This window comes from Microcaecilia unicolor, chromosome 9 (assembly GCF_901765095.1).
Source record: "Microcaecilia unicolor chromosome 9, aMicUni1.1, whole genome shotgun sequence".
Taxonomy (NCBI): domain Eukaryota; kingdom Metazoa; phylum Chordata; class Amphibia; order Gymnophiona; family Siphonopidae; genus Microcaecilia; species Microcaecilia unicolor.
In genome coordinates, this window is record NC_044039.1 from 40,119,241 (window position 1) to 40,136,425 (window position 17,185).

The 17,185-nt window shown below is 50.9% G+C and overlaps 1 protein-coding gene across 3 annotated transcripts in view; it reads left to right on the top strand.

Moving 5' to 3' along the window:
- The first annotated feature begins 1,745 nt into the window (after positions 1-1,745).
- HDHD5 (haloacid dehalogenase like hydrolase domain containing 5) overlaps positions 1,746-17,185 on the top strand; it is a 79,020-nt gene continuing 63,580 nt past the window's right edge. Inside the window, exons 1-2 of one of the 3 annotated variants that reach the window (XM_030214979.1) lie at positions 1,746-1,924; positions 12,207-12,410. In XM_030214979.1, coding sequence (XP_030070839.1) covers positions 1,817-1,924; positions 12,207-12,410 — 312 coding nt within the window. In that variant the 5' untranslated portion in view covers positions 1,746-1,816. Of the gene's footprint in view, positions 1,925-10,773; positions 10,861-12,206; positions 12,411-17,185 lie in introns of those variants that run through there. The other 2 variants (XM_030214980.1, XM_030214981.1) reach the window with 2 other exon arrangements.

Below are 17,185 nucleotides of genomic sequence, written 5' to 3' on the forward strand. Positions count from 1 at the left end.
AAGGGTAACAAATGCATTTTCTTCAGTAGTCTAAATACAAAATTAGAAAAGATGTACATTTTCAAAAAAGCAAACATCCATGAGCAGCATGTCCCCCTCTCCTCTCCATCCCCTTCTGTCCATGTGTTGCATTTCCCCCTTTTCCCTTCCCTCTATGTACAGCATGTCCCCCTCTCCTCTCCCATCCATGAGCAGCTTGCTGCCTTCTCTCACTCCCCTCCCGGGCCTACCTTGCAGCTCTGGTGGTATAATGGCCTCTTTGGGGCAAGAAAGAACCCCCCTCTTTCCTGCCTGCTACCACTGACCTCTCCGCTGCTGCCGCTTCTTGAAAATGGCTGCCGAGACTCCTAGCGGTGGCCTTGTAAGACCTTTGAAATCAAAATGAAATATTTTGACACCCACCAAACATGACTTAACAAAGATCTGGGCATTCTATCCCACTATAAACCATAAAATATACTGCTTAGTCACCTTCTTATCAGCCATCCATCTCTCCCTGTCACTCACCCACCCAACTCGCCCTGTTTCTCACCTAACTCACTCCACCCTCTTCATGTGAGACTGTCATTGGAATGCTTTTGTGTTTCACTTAAGCATTTTGTTTGTCCATATTTGCTTATTTCTGATCTGAAGGAAAAGGGTTACCGTCGAAAGCTAACTGAAAAATGTATTTAGTCCAATAAAAATGTTGCCATATTATTTATTTCCAGTAAACTTGAAGTCTTTCCATGCTTGTCGTACAGCGCTTGCTGACCAGTTTGCTCAGGAATAGATGGATAAAAACAAAAAATGGTCTAAGAATTGTGTAAAAAAACGAAATTTATTCTTACCTACTCCTCACTGCCAGGTTCGTTGTCACAGCTGGGTGGAAGATGGTGGATCACCCATTGGCCTTTAATCATAAATGACAGCCTCTCCTAGCACGCTGGCAGCTGACATTGCTGTAGCTAGGGTAGCCGGGTGCAGAGACACTGTTGGATACATCAGACAAGGGGTGTACAGCTTTTGCTTTTTGTTTTTTTTTGCTAGTTATCTTCTGATGCATTTATTTTTAATTATTTTTATTATTTTTACTTCCTTCCATATCCTCCACTGCATTACAGCCCACTATTAAGAAAAATATTCCACTCTTGTGTGTTTTCAGTTGTTTCTATTAAGTTAGAGACTTCGAGTGGTTTATGTATTAGGGGGTTGCTTACTAAAGCTTAGCTCCAGTTATCTGCAGCAGGGCCCATAGGAATAAAATGGGCCCCGTTGCAGATAACTGGAGCTAAGCTTTAGTAAACAGGGGGGTTAGTTAGTTTTTATGTAAAGAAGCACAATTTGTTGGATGTTTTCCTATCATTGTTCAACTTCTCTAAACATTTTCCAATAAGTATAACGATATTAAAAAACAAGAAACACAAAGTGATACATTTGTACTGGACTAACTAACTTAATATATTTCTTAAGTAATTCAGCAGTTTTAAAATCCTTTAATAAGTTTAATTAAATGACAGCCTGGCTAGGAAAAATGCGTGAAGAGCAGACGACGTTGACGACTGACGCGTGACACTCAACCGAGCATGTTGATGAGCCTGCAGTGCCTTCATGAACCAAATGCACGAGAACTACATTTACCAGAAGGCAAACTCCACTCACCATCTTTCTTTTCTCTACTTGTACCTTGGGAATCGTAGTACGAGGAACCTTTCCGCATCACGTGACAAGAAAGCGTACTATCGATTGGTCCCTCTGATGACAGGCAGTGCCGGTTCTGAGAGCAAATAACTGGTGGTGGCGTTTTATATTCCTCTTCTTCCCGTACGCGGGCGGGATGGCGGTGGTGCTGTCCTTGACGAAGCGCAGTTTTTCGCTGTTGAAAACTGGCCGGTGGCTGCGGGATTTTGGAATCTGTAGAAATGTTTCAGGAAGCATTCATGAGGTAATGACCTCGATCGGGTCCCATTTCCCTCTCTCTCCTTCTCCTTTATCGCTCATGCTTGCGCTGTCCCGGCTGAGCTTTAGTTTCTATGTATGTGATGGTCATCATTTGAAAACCGAAACTATTCAGAAGGTAACGGCGACGAAATAGCTAAGGTGGACAGTAGATGAAAACATAATCACAAATAAAGATGCCAAGATTATCCTACCACCGTTTCGATTCTTTGAACCTCGCGTCTGTTAAGACAAGAGATAAAGGAGAGGGAAAGCTCCAAAGCAGCCTGTATTAAATCCGTTTGCCCCTTTCCTCAGAAATGGGCATGAAGCAATAATGAACAAGTTGTATCTGATGTTTAGAGTCTTGAGGTTTTCACAAAAGGTGAACAAGTAAGGTGGTAGGTAGCAGGTAAGGTTAATACTTTAAAAAGAGGGCTTAATTTGTAGACAGAAAGTGTAACTGTTGAGCTGAGATAACCCATTAGTCTGCTCTGCCTCCCCTCCTGGCTGCCTAGAATGGAGGAGGAGCTGAAGCACAACACCTCTGCAGCTCTTGAGTTTGAATATAGAAGTAGTGGAAATCAGGGCTGGCCCTGTCACTAGATGTTCACCTACCGTGGCTAAATTTGGAGGGGGCAGGGCAAAGAATACTTTAATCTTCTTTAGCCAGCACATGCCCTCCCTTCCTGTCCCTGGCTTCCGAGCTACCACTGTTGCCCTACTTCTTTCCAGACGACCCCATATGTACTCGGGGTTGGTACAGGGGCATCCCTAGTAGAATCAGCACACTGCTTTATCTCGCCCTCCTCTCCAACAAGTATTGAGAGGAAGGCAGGACCTGGTAACACTGGGGCACGGGTCTCTACCGGAAAGCCACATGCTAGCTTCAAGTAATACTAAAATCTTTTTCAAGTGTATTCGAAACAAAAAGCCTGTGAGGGATTTGGTTGGCTTGCTTAGATGACCAAGAGGCAAAAGGATGCTCAGAGAAGATAACAGCCGAAAAAAATGAATTCTTTGCCTTCGTCTTTACTGAGGAGGGGTTGGGTGTCATACCCCCATCAAGAGCTTTCTTTGGTGGTAACAAAATTGCTTCTGTGCTGAAGATATACAACAAAGTATAGGAAACCTTCAACAAAGGAATAAAGCTTTATGATATTGAACCTTGGATAAACAGAGAAAATGGTGACGGATAAAGGTATTATGGCTATCCGGTGTGCCTATCTGTACCGTCTACTATTCCCTGTCCTATCCGTAGGAGAGCCTAATGTTTGTCATATGATTTCTTGAACTAGCAGTAGCAGCAGCAACTGTGGAGTTCCTAGTTTAAAAAATACAACAGTTAACTAAGATCCCCTTTAGAAAGTTCGTCTTACTAAGTTAAAGAGAGAGAAAACAGAGGATCAAACGCTACAGATTGGATATTTCAGGAATTATTTCTTTACTTGAATTAATTTCAACTGAATTGCACAGAGTTAATCCTCTTCTGCAGCCCTTCCTCTTGAAATCAAGCGTTCTTTTGAAGTTTGGAGTTCTTTTATTGATTGGTATGCACAAGACAGGTTACAGTCATAGAACCACATTACACTTTCTAGTGTGGCTTCTGTTGGACAACTATCACCACCATTTTGGATGTGTAAACCTGTGGCCTTTCTTTCCCATCGGTTGAAGGGAGGGATGGGGTTAGAAGGTTTAGTTGTATTTTTGTTATTGAGGTAATTGTATTATTTTTTTCTTGTTCCCATTTGACCAAACTGCAGCTATTATATTAGTTCGGGACTTGTATACCTTTAAAAATTAATAAAAATCAAAGTAAAAAAAAAACATCATCAAGCTCAAATGGCTCCTCCCACACTATTGTGATGTCATAATGACAGAAAGGTGGCTATAAAAGGCTGAACTTCACAGTGGCACTGCTATTTGAAAGGATGGCAGCAAGCAATGAGCATCTCTGCTGATGTGGGTCTGGATATTGGGAAACTGAAGGGGCTGGACCACAGGCCATAGAATAAAGGTGAGACTATTGCTGCACAGAACTAAACAACACATTAACTGTTCCTACTCCTTCAGCCTCTCCTCATCTTGTTCTCATCCCTCACTACTCCTATTTGTGAACCCGTCATGAGCCTCCAGACTCAGAGCCAGGTGTTAGTGTCCAACCTGAGGCTGAATGGCATGCCATCCCCGCATCAAAGGCTGACGACCAGCCCATTCTCATTCCTTTGGCTGGGCAGCCCACCCCCATACCCAGGACTCTGTTCCTGAGGCTATCCACTACTGACACCATACAGACACCCCCCTCCCCGCAACATGGGCTGGACCGTTCAGACCTCCCTCACCCCATAACTGGGGCTGGACTGTCAAGCCCCCTAAGCCCTCACACCAAAGGCTGGGCTGTATAAGAACCAGCCCCCAATCTCCTATGTTTGGTGCTGGAAGCTGCCAGAGTACCCTGGCTGGGGTCATCTGTCCCTACTCCTTGGGAGGAGGCTGGGGCTGTGGGTCACCCCCCTGGGGTAGTGGAGGGCAGTTGGTTCCCTCACCGGAGTAGTGGAGGCTGGGGGCCACCTGCCCCCTCCTCTTTGAAGGGGTGGGGGCCAGAAGCCCTCTCCTCCCCTTGGGTGGGGGCCAGGAGGTCTCTCCACCGTGCCTGGATGGGAGCCAGGAGGCCCCTCCACATCCCTGGATGGGGAGAGGCCTGAACCCTCCACCCTCTCTTGGAAGCAGTGGGGGCCCCTTCATCCTCCTCCCTTTGAAAGGGTGGGGGCCGTCAGCCCCTCTGCCCCTCCTCTGATGGGGTGGGGGCTGGGGAGCCCTTCTACCCATCTTGGAAGGGGTGGGGAGGAGTGCCCCTCCTCTCTCCCTTAGAAGGGAAGGGCAGTGGGACTTGATATATCACCTTTCTGTGGTATTTTGCAACTACATTCAAAGCAGTTTATAGGTACTTATTTTGTACCTGGGGCAATGGAGGGTTAAGTGACTTGCCCACAGTCACAAGGAGCTGCAGTGGGAATCGAACCCAGTTCCTCAGGATCAAAGTCCGCTGCACTAACCACTAGGCTACTCCACACTCCTCCTCCTAGGGGTGGGAGTCGTCAGAACCTCCCCCTTGGATGGAGGTGGGGGCTGGAAGCCCCTTCCACCCCCTTGACAGGATGGGGGCTGGAGGCCCCTCCACCCCCACCTTGGATGGGGCTGTCTACCCCCTTGGAAGGGGTGGAGGCTATCAGCCCTTCCTCCCCTCCCCCCTTGGAAGGGGTGGGAGCCGGATGTGGAGAGGCTGGAAGCCCCTCCACACCCCTGGATGGGGGTAGGCTGGAGGCCCTACCTGCCTTTGGGTGGCTGGAGGCCACTACCCCACCTGGATGGGGTGGAGACAGGTCCCTCCTCTCCCCTTTGGATGGGGGACTAGAGGCCCCTCCACCCCCCCTTGCATGGGGTGGGGGCTGGAGAATCCACCCCCCCATGGAAGGGAACTGGAGGTCCTTCCACCCACCTTGGAAGGGTTGGAGGCTGTTGGCCCCTTCACCTCCCTTGGAGGGAATGGGACTCTCGACCCCTCCCTTGGATGGGGTGGGAGCTGGAGACCCCTTCCAACCCCCCTTGCATGAGGTAGGGGTTGGAGGACCCTACACTCCCACCTTGGACGGGGGGTGGGGGCTGTCAGCCCCCTTCTCTTGGATGGGGTGGGGGGTGGAGGCTGAAGAATCCCCATCCCCCCGTGGAAGGAGTGGGGACTGGGGGCCCCTTCACCTCCCTTGAAAGGGTTTGGAGGCTTTTGGCCTCTCCTTGGATGGGGTGGGAGCTAGAGACCCCTCCAACCCCGCATTGCATGAGGTGGGGGCCCCCTCCACCCTCCTTTCCTTGGAATGGGTGGGGGGCTGTCTGTCAGCCCCTCTACCTGCCTGGGTGGCTGGAGGCCACTACCCCACCTGGATGGGGTGGAGACAGACCCCTCCTTTCCCTTTGGATGGGGGACTAGAGGCCCCTCTACCCCTCCCTTGCATGGGGTGGGGCTGGAGAATCCACCCCCCCATGGAAGGGAACTGGAGGTCCTTCCACCCACCTTGGAAGGGGTTGGAGGCTGTTGGCCCCTTCACCGCCCTTGGAGGGAATGGGACGGCTCCTCCCTTGGATGGGGTGGGGGCTGGAGACCCCTTCCAACCCCCCTTGCATGAGGTAGGGGTTGGAGGACCCTACACTCCCACCTTGGACGGGGGGTGGGGGCTGTCAGCCCCTTCTCCCTTGGATGAGGTGGGGGCCCCTCCACCACCTTTCCTTGGAATGGGTAGGGGAGCCAACTTCCCCTTCCTTGGATTGGGTGGGGGGCCGTTGGCCTCTCCCTTGGAATGGGTGGGGGGTTAGGGGCCATTCAACCGTCCGGAAGGGTGATTCGCCTTCGGTCCCTCCTCTTGGAGGGTGTTGGGGCTGCGAGTGCCTCTACCCCTTTTCTTGCTCCTCCTCCTCCCTTGGAAGGGTTGGGAGTGCCTTCACCCTCTCTTGGGAGGTGGAAGGGGTGAAGGCAGTCTCCCTTGGAAGGAGTGGGGGCTGGAGGATCCTCCATCCCCTTCCTTGGAAGGGGTGGGGCCTGGCGGGTTCTCCTCTCCTCCCGGGGGGGGGGGTTAGAGGCTCCGCCCCATTTGTGCCCTCCCTTGGAGGGAGGCTGGAGGCTCCCCCTCCCTTCTTTGGAAGGGCCCGAGGGCTGGCTCCTGCACCTTTTGGAAGAGGGGCAGCTTCTCCCCCTCCCATGGAAGGGGGGCTGGAGTCCTCTGCCCCTCTCCCTCCATTGGAAGGGGGAGGTGGAGGCTCCTCCCTTGGAAGGGGGTGGAGGCTTCTCTTATTCTCATTCCCTTGGAAGGGGGGTCCACCCCCCTTCTGCAAGGGTCCACCCTCCTTCTGAGGGGTGGGGTTGGATGCTCCACTCCCTCCCTTGAAGGAGGGCTGGAGGCCTCCGCCCCTCTCTGAAGCGGGGCTGGAGTTCCTCCGCACTCCCTTTTTCCCTTGGAAAGGGGGCGGCTGCAGGCTCCTCCGCCCCCCTCCCTTGGAAGGGCACGCTGGAGGCCTCCGCCCCTCCTCCCTTGGAAGGGGGCGGCTGGAGGTTCCTCCGTGCCCTCCTTTTGGGGCTGGAGTCCTCTGCTCCCTCCCTTGGAAGGGGGCTGGAGGCTCCTCCGCCCCCTCCCTTGGAAGGGCGTGCTGGAGGCCTCAGCCCCTCCTCCCTTGGAAGGGGGCTGCTGGAGGTTCCACCGCGCCCTGCCTCCCTTGGAAGGGGTGGTGGAGGATCCTCCGTGCCCTGCCTCCCTTGGAAAGGGGCGGCTGGAGGCTTCCTCCGCACCCTGCCTCCCTTGGAAGGGGGCGGCTGGAGGATCCACCGCCCCCTCTTCCCTTTGGGGCTGGAGTCCTCTGCTCCCTCCCTTGGAAGGGGGCGGCTGGAGGCTCCTCCCCCTGCCTCCCTTGGAAGGGGGCTGGAGGCTCCTCCACCCCTCCCTCCCTGGAAGGGGCGGCTGCAGGCTCCTCCCTTGGAAGGGCGCGCTGGAGGCCTCCGTCCCTCCTCCCTTGGAAGGGGGCGGCTGGAGGTTCCTCTGTGCCCTGTCTCCCTTGGAAGTGGGCGGCTGGAAGATCCACTGCCCCCTCTTTCCTTTGGGGCTGGAGTCCTCTGCTCCCTCGGAAGGGGGCCGGAGGCTCCACGCCCTGCCTCCCTTGGAAGGGGTGGTGGAGGCTCCTTCGCCCTCCCTCCCTTGGAAGAGGGTGGCTGAAGGCTCCCTCCTCCCTTGGAAAGGGGGCGGCTGGAGGTTCCCTCCGCGCCTTGCCTCCCATTGGAAGGGAGCTGGAGAATCCTCCGCCCCCTCCCTCGGAAGGGGGCGGCTGTAGGCTCCTCCGCACCCTGCCCCTTGGAAGGGGCAGCGGTTGGAGGATCCACCGCCCCCTCCTCCCTTTGGGGCTGGAGTCCCGTTCCCTCCTTTGGAAGGGGGCGGCTGGAGGTTCCTCCGCGCCCTGCCTCCCTTGGAAGGGGGCGGCTGGAGGTTCCTCCGCGCCCTGCCTCCCGGAAGGGGTGGTGGAGGCTCCTCCGCGCCCTGCCTCCCTTGGAAGGGGGCGGCTGGAGGCTCCTCTGCGCCCTGCCCCTTGGAGGGGGCGGCGGCTGGAGGATCCACCGCCCCCTCTTCCCTTTGGGGCTAGAGTTCTCTACTCCCTCCCTTGGAAGGGGGCTGGAGGCTCCACGCCCTGCCTCCCTGCCTCCCTTGGAAGGGGTGGTGGAGGCTCCTCCGCCCTCCCTCCCTTGGAAGGGGGCGGCTGGAGGCTCCCTCCGCGCCTTGCCTCCCCTTGGAAGGGAGCTGGAGAATCTTCCACCCCCTCCCTCGGAAGGGGGCGGCTGTAGACTCCTCCACACCCTGCCCCTTGGAAGGGGGCGGCGGTTGGAGGATCCACCGCCCCCTCCTCCCTTTGGGGCTGGAGTCCTGTTCCCTCCCTTGGAAGGGGGCGGCTGGAGGTTCCTCCACGCCCTGCCTCCCTTGGAAGGGGGCGGCTGGAGGTTCCTCCGCACCCTGCCTCCCTTGGAAGGGGGTTGGAGGCTGCTCTTCATCTTTCTCCCTTGGAAGGGGTGGCTGGAGGCTCCTCAATCTGCCTACTCAGCCCCCCCTCCCCTGGAAGGGGCGACTAGAGGCTCCTCCGCGCCTTGCCTCGTGGAAGGGGGTGGCTGCAGGCTCCGCCCCCTCCCTTGGGGGCTGGAGGCTCTTCCACTTCCTCCCTTGGATGGGGGAATTGGAGGCCCCTGTTGGGGGGGGCAGAGGGCACCTATAGCCCCCGTGCCTTCCTTTAAAAAGGGTGGGGGGCTGCTCGGCCCCATCCCATGGAAGGGTAGGAAACTGGAGGCTGCTCGCCCCTACCCTCCCTTGAGGGGGGGGCTGGAGGCTTCCCTTGGAAGGGGCTGCTGGAGCTCCTCTGCCCCTCCCTCTCTTGGAAGGGGCGGCCAGGCTCCACGCCCTGCCTCCCTTGGAAGGGGGAGCTGGAAGCTCCTCCCTCTCCCTTGATAAGGGGGGGGGCTGAGGGCTCCTCCCCCTCCCTTGGAAGGGGGTCTGGAGGTTCCTCTGCCCCCTCCCTCCCTTTGAAGGGAGTTGGCTCCTCTGCCCCCTCCCTCAGCAGGGCAGGCTGAGGCTCCTCCGCTCGTCCCTCCCTTGGAAGAGGGGCTGAAGGTTCCTATAGCACCCTGTCTCTCTTGGAAGGGGGGGTGGTGGCTCCTCCGCTCCTCTTTGGAGAGGGGGCTGGTTCATCCTCTGCCCCACCCTGGAAGGGGGGGCTGAAGGTTTCTCCCCCCTCCTTCCGTTGGAAGGGGATGGAGGCTCCTGCCCCCCCTCATTTCATCTCTCCCTTGAAGGGGTAGAGGATGGAGGTTTCTTCTTCCCTTGGAAGGGGTGGGGGCTGGAGGCTCCACCCCCTCCCTTGGAAGGGGGCTGGAGGCTCCTCCGCCCCTTTCCCTTGAAAGGAGGTTGCAGGCTCCTCCCCCTCCCTTGGAATGGGGGGCAGATGCTACTCCTTCCCTTGGGAGTGGGTCTGGAGGCTCCTCCACTCTCTCCCTTGGAAGGTGGGCTGAAGACTCCTCCCTTTCCCTCAGTTGGAAGGGGGCTGGAGACTCCTCTGCCCCCTCCCTCGGAAGGGGTGGGTGGAAGCTCCTCTGCTCCTTCGGAAGGGGTGGGTGGAAGTTCTGCCCCCTCCCTCACTTGGAAGGGGGGCTGGAGGATCCTCCTTCTCCCTTGGAATGTGGGTTGAAGGCTCCTTCGCCCCTTGGAAGGGGTGGAGCTGGAGGTTCCTCCTCCCCCTCCCTTGGAAGGGGGGACTAGAGGCTCCTGTGTCCCCTTCCCTTCCTTGGAAGGGGGTGCTGAAGGCTCCTCCCCCTTCCTCTCTTGAAAGGGGGGGCTGAATGCTCCACCCCCTCTCCCTCCTTTGGAAGGGGGGAGGCTTGAGGCTCAATGGGTGGGTGGGCTGCAGTAGGCTCACCTTTACGTGGTTCCTGATATCCAGACCCATTCAGCACAGATGCTCACTCCTGGTTGCCATCCTTTGAAATAGCAGTGTTCTGGGATGTTCAGCCTTTTATAGCCAGCTTTCTGTCATTATGACATCACAATAGAGAGGGAGGGACCATCTGGAAAAGGGAGGAGAGTATGAGCTTAGTGTATCCAGTGCAAATTAATTCACATAAGGAAATATGGTGCAGGTTGCAAGGGGGTGCTCCGAGCAGTCGCGTGGCTGTCTGTTCCACCGGTCCCCTGCCCCCTCTGATGTTATTTCCTGTTCTGAGGTAGGAGACTGCGTGTGACTGGCTCCATGCACTCCCTTGGTAGTGACCTGTCCCAGGTGGCGAGCAAGCTTGAATTATCCACTGCTTGAATTATCTCATCTGCAATTCTTTATCTATGGGGAAAATGCTTAGTAACAAGTGTTTCTTGTTTTTAATGTTTTAGAATAAAAATTCCAATCTGTCTGGCTTGAATCCCACCCTAGACGATCTCCGTCTCTTTCTACTTTCTCCTCCCCGACAGTGTCAAGCTCCGGTTTTTTCTGTTCGCCCCTCTTCAGGCTGGGCACACCCCCTTCCTTTTCTTTGCTCTTCTTTTTTTCCATACCCCAAACAAGACCCTCAACTTTCTGCTCTCCAGTGTCTGTCTGCTTCTCTCCCTCTCTTCCCTTCCCCAAATTGGCTCTGTATAGCTTCTTTCCTGCAGGAACTGGCCCCACCTCCTACCCCTCTGCTTGCTTGTTGTCTCTTCCCACACTGATTATTGTACAGCAGGAGAAATAGGAGAGAAGCAGCACATTATTTCGTGTCCTCCCCTCTTCTGCATCCCGATACAGGTCCTGCACGGTTTAAATCGGCAATCGGGCTCAGGGTGCCAGACGAGGAAGATGTAAACCAATATGCAGTTGCTGTCCTTCTCTTGTGATCAGGTTTGGGAGGAATGGGGGGGGGGGGGGGGGCATGGGAGGAGTAGCCTAACTGTTGGTGCAGTGGGTTGAGAACCAGGGGGAACGTTACAGCATTGCTCCGATCAGAATATTGGCTTCCACTTCCCATCAATCACTTATAAAGCGCTTTTACTGACATAAATTCTTTATCTTTCTTGTTTTCTAACAGCCAGATGCCTCAGTTGACAGCATAATCGTCTCCTTGTACCAACCCATTAACAAACTTGTTTTGACACTGTGCTAAAATTTTCTCTGTTGGCGGACCATCTCTCTGGAATGTTTCCTTTACACCTTTGTCAAAGTAGAATTTAAAACGTTTTATATTTTCATATACAGTAGCTAGGAATCTGCCGTTCCTTCCTTTAAACGTTTTTCTGATGTCTCCTATACATTTATTCCTCTGTCCTTTTGGTTTTGTAGTTCTTTTTGAACTTTTATTATAAATTTACCACCTAGATGGTATATAAAATCTGGAACTGGTTGATCCCCACTGCAGCTCCTTGTGACCCTGTGCTAGTCACTTAACCTAACCTTCCATTGCCCCAGGTACAGTCCCCACTAGTGACAAAGTGCTTATTGCAATATATAAACCACTTTGTGCCACAGAAAGGCGGTATATAAAGAGTATAATAAATAAAATAAGCCTTTGCCAGTGTTTGTCCCTCTCTTGTGTAGACTTGCTAAATCTCAGCAATATGACCTCTGCTGCCGAAGATAATAGCAATAGGACAAGTACAGACCCTTCAGGTAAAGATAAAACCTCTGGTGTAGCTATAAGGATTAGATGAACCTTTTTGTGGACCCTATTGTAGCAGAAGAGGGGCTATATAAGCTAAGAAAAACATCAAGAGGAGTAGCTACAATTTGATGGTCCCCTGAAACTTTAAAAGGAGATAATGTATGGCTATTTTAATGCTACAAATATCATTTCAATCAAGAGGGTTCACAAAGAAAACATACTAAAAGGAGGAACGAGGAATACTGCCAAAAGAAAAGTGTCAAGTGAGGGAGAGAGATTTAAAATCTCTCACTGAAAAAAACCAATGGAACAAAATATGAAAGTGATAACAGCTTTAAAACAATGCTTCCCAAACTTGTATCCGATATGACCCCCATATTAACACTAGAAAATTCACAGGTTCCCAGATGATGTGAAAACAATAGCAGACTGTCTCTCCCTCTCTCTCCTTTCTCCTCTCATTGGCTCAAAGCAGGAAGGCAGCAGCTTTTAAGCTTATTATGCAGATGCAGAAAGACCCCTCTGTTTCTATGCACACAAACCTGTGGTGTTGTGTTTGATGACCAATCCTGAAACATGTTGTTTGCAGCTTCAACCCTCCTTCGGGCTGCTCTTTGATATTGATGGTGTTCTGGTCCGTGGGCGGAACCCAATACCAGCTGCTGTGGATGCCTTTCGGAAGTTGGTGGACCACACCGGGAAGCTCCAGGTGCCAGTTGTTTTTGTGACAAACGCTGGGAACTGCCTTCGCCAAGCCAGGGCTCAGGAGCTGTCCAGTTTGCTGGGTCTGGAGGTAAAGAGGATGATAAGGAATGTTGTATTGTGCGTATTTTGTTATAAACACGCACCTGACAGTTTGGCAAACAACTGTATGCAGCCAGGAATTAGGAAAAGCAGAATTTTTGTTAATGCCCCTTAAGTTTTCTCCTGCTCCTGCTTTAGCTAATAAGAGCTAACCTTTTTGGGCTGTGGTGCCAATAATCTACATTGACTACTATTTAGGGAATTTCCTATCTTCCCACAAGCACAAATATTGCTGTGATAGGGCCTTGTCCATGGGCCACACATAGGGGGTAATTCTTTAAAGATTGCCTAAGGTTGGGTGCTGGGATGCTTAGCATGGAGGAGTGGCCTAGTGGTTAGGGTGGTGGACGTTGGTCCTGGGGAACTGAGGAACTGAGTTCGATTCCCGGCACAGGCAGCTCCTTGTGACTTTGGGCAAGTCACTTAACCCTCCATTGCCCGCCGCATTGAGCCTGCCATGAGTGGGAAAGCGCGGGGTACAAATGTAACTAAAATAAATAAAAATATAACAACAATTACATGCCACATTTACATGCCTAACTGTAGGTGTAAGAACTTGTGCAAATGAAATGGCTGATGTAAAGGCTCGCGCATAACTGCAGGTAGGTATTCTAGAACCCCTGCACGTAACTGCCAGAATGCCCCTGACCTGCCCATGCTTCTCCCTGTTGTGCACGCTGGAATTTGCTTGTACAATTTATAGAATACCGAATGATATTTACATGTGTAACTACTAATTACTGTTAATTATCACCTCAGGTACAAAAAACTTAGATTGTGAGCCCTCTATGAGCAGAGAAAGTACCTATATATATATGTGTACATTTAGTAGCACTACAGAAACGATTACTAGTAGACATGCGCAACTGCCCTTATGCTATAACGTGTGCACTAGTCGTAAAGTTGATCCTGCAGCCCTATAAATTAGGGGGATAATAGCTTCCTTTAGAACTTGGTATATGTGATCATCATCTCCATCCCCAGCCCTTGCTGGCCTAAGGTATTTACCAGAACCCAAAAGAACCCAACTTACAAGCCTCAAAAGCAAATATGTCTATGGAAAGAAATCTATACTTGTCACCCAGACTGGGGTCTCTCTGCTTAACTAGCTCCTCTTCATTCCATTGCACCCCCTCTGTATACAGTATTTGCTTGCTTGACTTGTATACAACAAGTTTGTTGCTTTGAGACAAAGCTTCCTGTTGGTTAACAAATCTATTTCTTGATGCTGAAATGTATTGTTTGAGATGTTAAGAAATGTATTTTTTAAACTGCTGTAACTCGGTGATCCTGACAGGGTAACTTCTACATACTAGGCTGTACGTGTATCACAGTAAAAGGTAAATTTTGTTAGTGGTAATGTTATCTGGATTGTCATGTTCGGCAATGTTGTAATTGGATAAATAATAATAAGCTATACAAATGGCAAGTCTTCCATCAGAGGCAATAGTGTCGCTGCTGGGATGGTGGGAGGAGGATGGGGCCTGAATCTGAGTCTTCGTATAGCAGTTGACAGCACTTCCACTAAGCTACCAGGCTAACTGCAGAAATTTGGTGCATAGTGAAAGAAATGGCCAGAAGGAAAAAAGGAGGCAGTAGTGCCTCTGTTTAAGTCTTTGGTGAAACCTCATTTGGAGTACGGTGTGCAGTCCTGGAGACTACACCTTCAGAAACCTACTGGTCAGTGGTCTTTGTCATAAAGCGTATGGGGACAGACTTAAGATCTCGTGTACCAAGTAGGCGTGGGGATTGGGTCTAGCCTTGACAGGAAGGTGGAGAGAGTTATTCAGGAGACAGGAAATAAAGGAAGTTATTTAGGACACAAGCAGAATTGATTAGGCTATGATGTAGTGTTAATAGTGGTTTCTGTTTTGATCATTTTATTTTTTGTTATATATTTTATTGATTATATAAGTTTTTGTATGCCACTTAGGAATAGACAGAAAAGCGAATAAACTAATTTGGAATTAAAGTGGGAGAGGGGAGGTTTGATAGAGAGATTTAAATACACCTGTACACAAATACACAGGAGGCAGGCCTCTTTCAGTTGAAAGGAAGCTCTGGAATGAGGAGGTGAAAGGGGACAGACTGAGGAGTAATCTAAGGAAATAATTCTTTTATGGAAAGGGTAGCAAATGCATAGAACGGCCTCCCACTAGAGGAGGTGGGGGAATCAAAGACTATATCTAAATCCAAGAAAGCGCTGGATAAGCACACAGGATATCTAAAGGGGACCAGAAGGGATTGTAGAGTTTATTGAATGGTATAGTGCGTAGACTTGATATGATCACTTTCTGTGTTTATATGTAAAATACCCACAGTTGAAAATGCCATTTTGAATGCTATGCTGTTTGGTAGAATTGACAGCAGAAAGTTATAAGCTCACTGCAAACATAGCACCAGCCACCCAGGCCCTTCAAAGTGGAACATATGTGTGGTTAGAGTCAGAGACAGTGATGTCTCTCTAGACATAAGTTTTTGGGAAGACCATAGGGGGGAGGCCAAAGTGACATTTCTACATTTTGCGCCTGTCCCTACAAAATGTCCCCCATCCAGCCTTTGAATTGGCTATAGAAGGCATTAAAAGAAAAAAATCTCAGGTGTTTTCTATGCAGGGCTGCTTTATTTATTAAAAAGAAATTATATTCTGCACTACCACAAATGTTCTAGGTTGGTGGTTCCCTAAACTGGATAGGTTTTCAGGATACCCACTATGAATATTCATGAGTGAGATTTGCATGCTCTGCCTCCACTGCATGCAAATCTATCTCATGAATATTCACTGTAGATATCCTGAAAACCTGACTGGCTGGTGTGCCTCCTGGACCAAGTTGGGAACCACTCTAGATGGATTGCACTCAATCCACCCATGGGGCCTGGGCAGACCTATTTTGTGGATGGTGCCTGGCCCAGCAGTGCAGGTTTCTTACCCATTTGCCAGCTTGCGGTGTCCTGTAGAAAAAATAGTGTTAAAATTGTGGGACCCCTGTCTAGGCCATGGTGCTGAGGGCTTTCTGATGTGATTTCCTGATTCTGCGACAGGCACCACCCTCAGCAGCACAGCTTGGACAGGGACTTTTGTTTGCTTATTGTAAATATACAATTCTATTTTTTTATTGGGATGTGTCGGGGGGTGGGGGCATCTACCAATACGCTGAAATCTGCCCCAGTGTGCGGCAGCAACCAAAGAAGCAAACAGGATGCTAGGAATTATTAAGAAAGGGACGCAAAATAAGACCAAGAATATTTTAATGCCTCTGTATCACTCTATGGTGCGACCTCACCTTGAGTATTGCATTCATTTCTGTTTGCCGTGTCTCAAAACATTTATGGCAAAGGTTCAAAGAAGAGTGACCAAAATGATAAAGGGGATGGAAATCCTCCTATATAAGGAAAGGCTAAAGAGGTTAGGGCTGTTCAGCTTGGAATAGAGATGGCTGAGGGGAAATATGATTGATGTCTGTAAAATCCTGAGTGGTGTAGAACAGGTAGAAGTGAATCAATTTGACAGTACAAAGATCAGGGGACACTTAAACGAAATTACATGGAAAACCTGTTAAAACAAATAGGAGGAAATATTTTTTTCCCTCAAAGAATAGTTAAACTCTGTAACTTGCTGCCGGAGGATGTGGTAACAGCGGTTAATGTATCTGGTTTTAAAAAAGATTTGGACAAGTTCCTTGATGAGAAGTCCATAGTCTGTTATTGAGATGGACATGGGGGAAGCCACTGCTTGCCCTGGGATTGGTATCATGGAATGTTGCTACTAATTGGGTTTCTGCCAGGTACTTGTGACCTGGATTGGCTACTGTTGGAAGCAGGATACTGGGCTGGATGGACCATTGCTCTGACCCAGTATGGTCATTCTTATGTTTTTATGTTAAGGAATCCTCCATACCAGGGGAGAAGAAGGGAGGGAACAAATATACAGGACCAGAGTGGGCCCTGTGCGCAGAGTTTCTTTTACCGATGGACCCCCTGTTAAGCTGAACCTGGGACAGATAGATTATAAAGTGGCCAGTATTAGGGCTGCACATTTAACATGTTAATAATGTGATTTAACATTTTAATAATGTGATTAACATGTTTAAATGTTTTAACTTGCGTTTAAAATCTTAACACATTGCTCTGTCCCCTCCCTCCCCCATATCCAGCTTTACTCCATTTCCCTGTTTTCTCCCCTCCCCGCTGGTTCATTCCTTTTAGATGGTCTGAAGCTCCTGCGCCTATCCTCTGCTTCTCCCTTCACCGCAACTGTGGCAGGCAACTGCAAGTAGAAAGCAGGTGAAGGAGTGTTCCCTTCTGCCTGCTGCGCCGGCTCTGCCGGACCCAGAAACAGGAAATTACATTAGGGCTTGATTTAACTTCCTGTTTCTGGGTCCGGCAGAGCCAGCGACAGCACAAAGTGGGGAATGTCCCAGCGCCTGCCCTTTGCTTGCTTCCATCGGTACAGGGGCTTCATACCACCTAAGATGAGTGAGCCAGTGGAGGGGGACAAGATGGGGCAATGCAGAATATGGGGAAGGTGGGAAGAGATGGGCAATGCAAGATATGGGGGTGGGGAGAGAGAGCAGTGCAGACTGGGGAGAGGAAAGGATCAGAAGGGGCAGGCTATGGGATGTGAGAGGAGAGACAGAGTAGTGCAGACTATGGGGAAAAGATGGGGCAATGCAGGATGTAGGGGGGAACATGGCATTATTAGGTGGTTGGGTGTGGGGTGAAGAGAGAGAGGTTGGGCAATGAGAGATGATGGTTGGGGGCAGG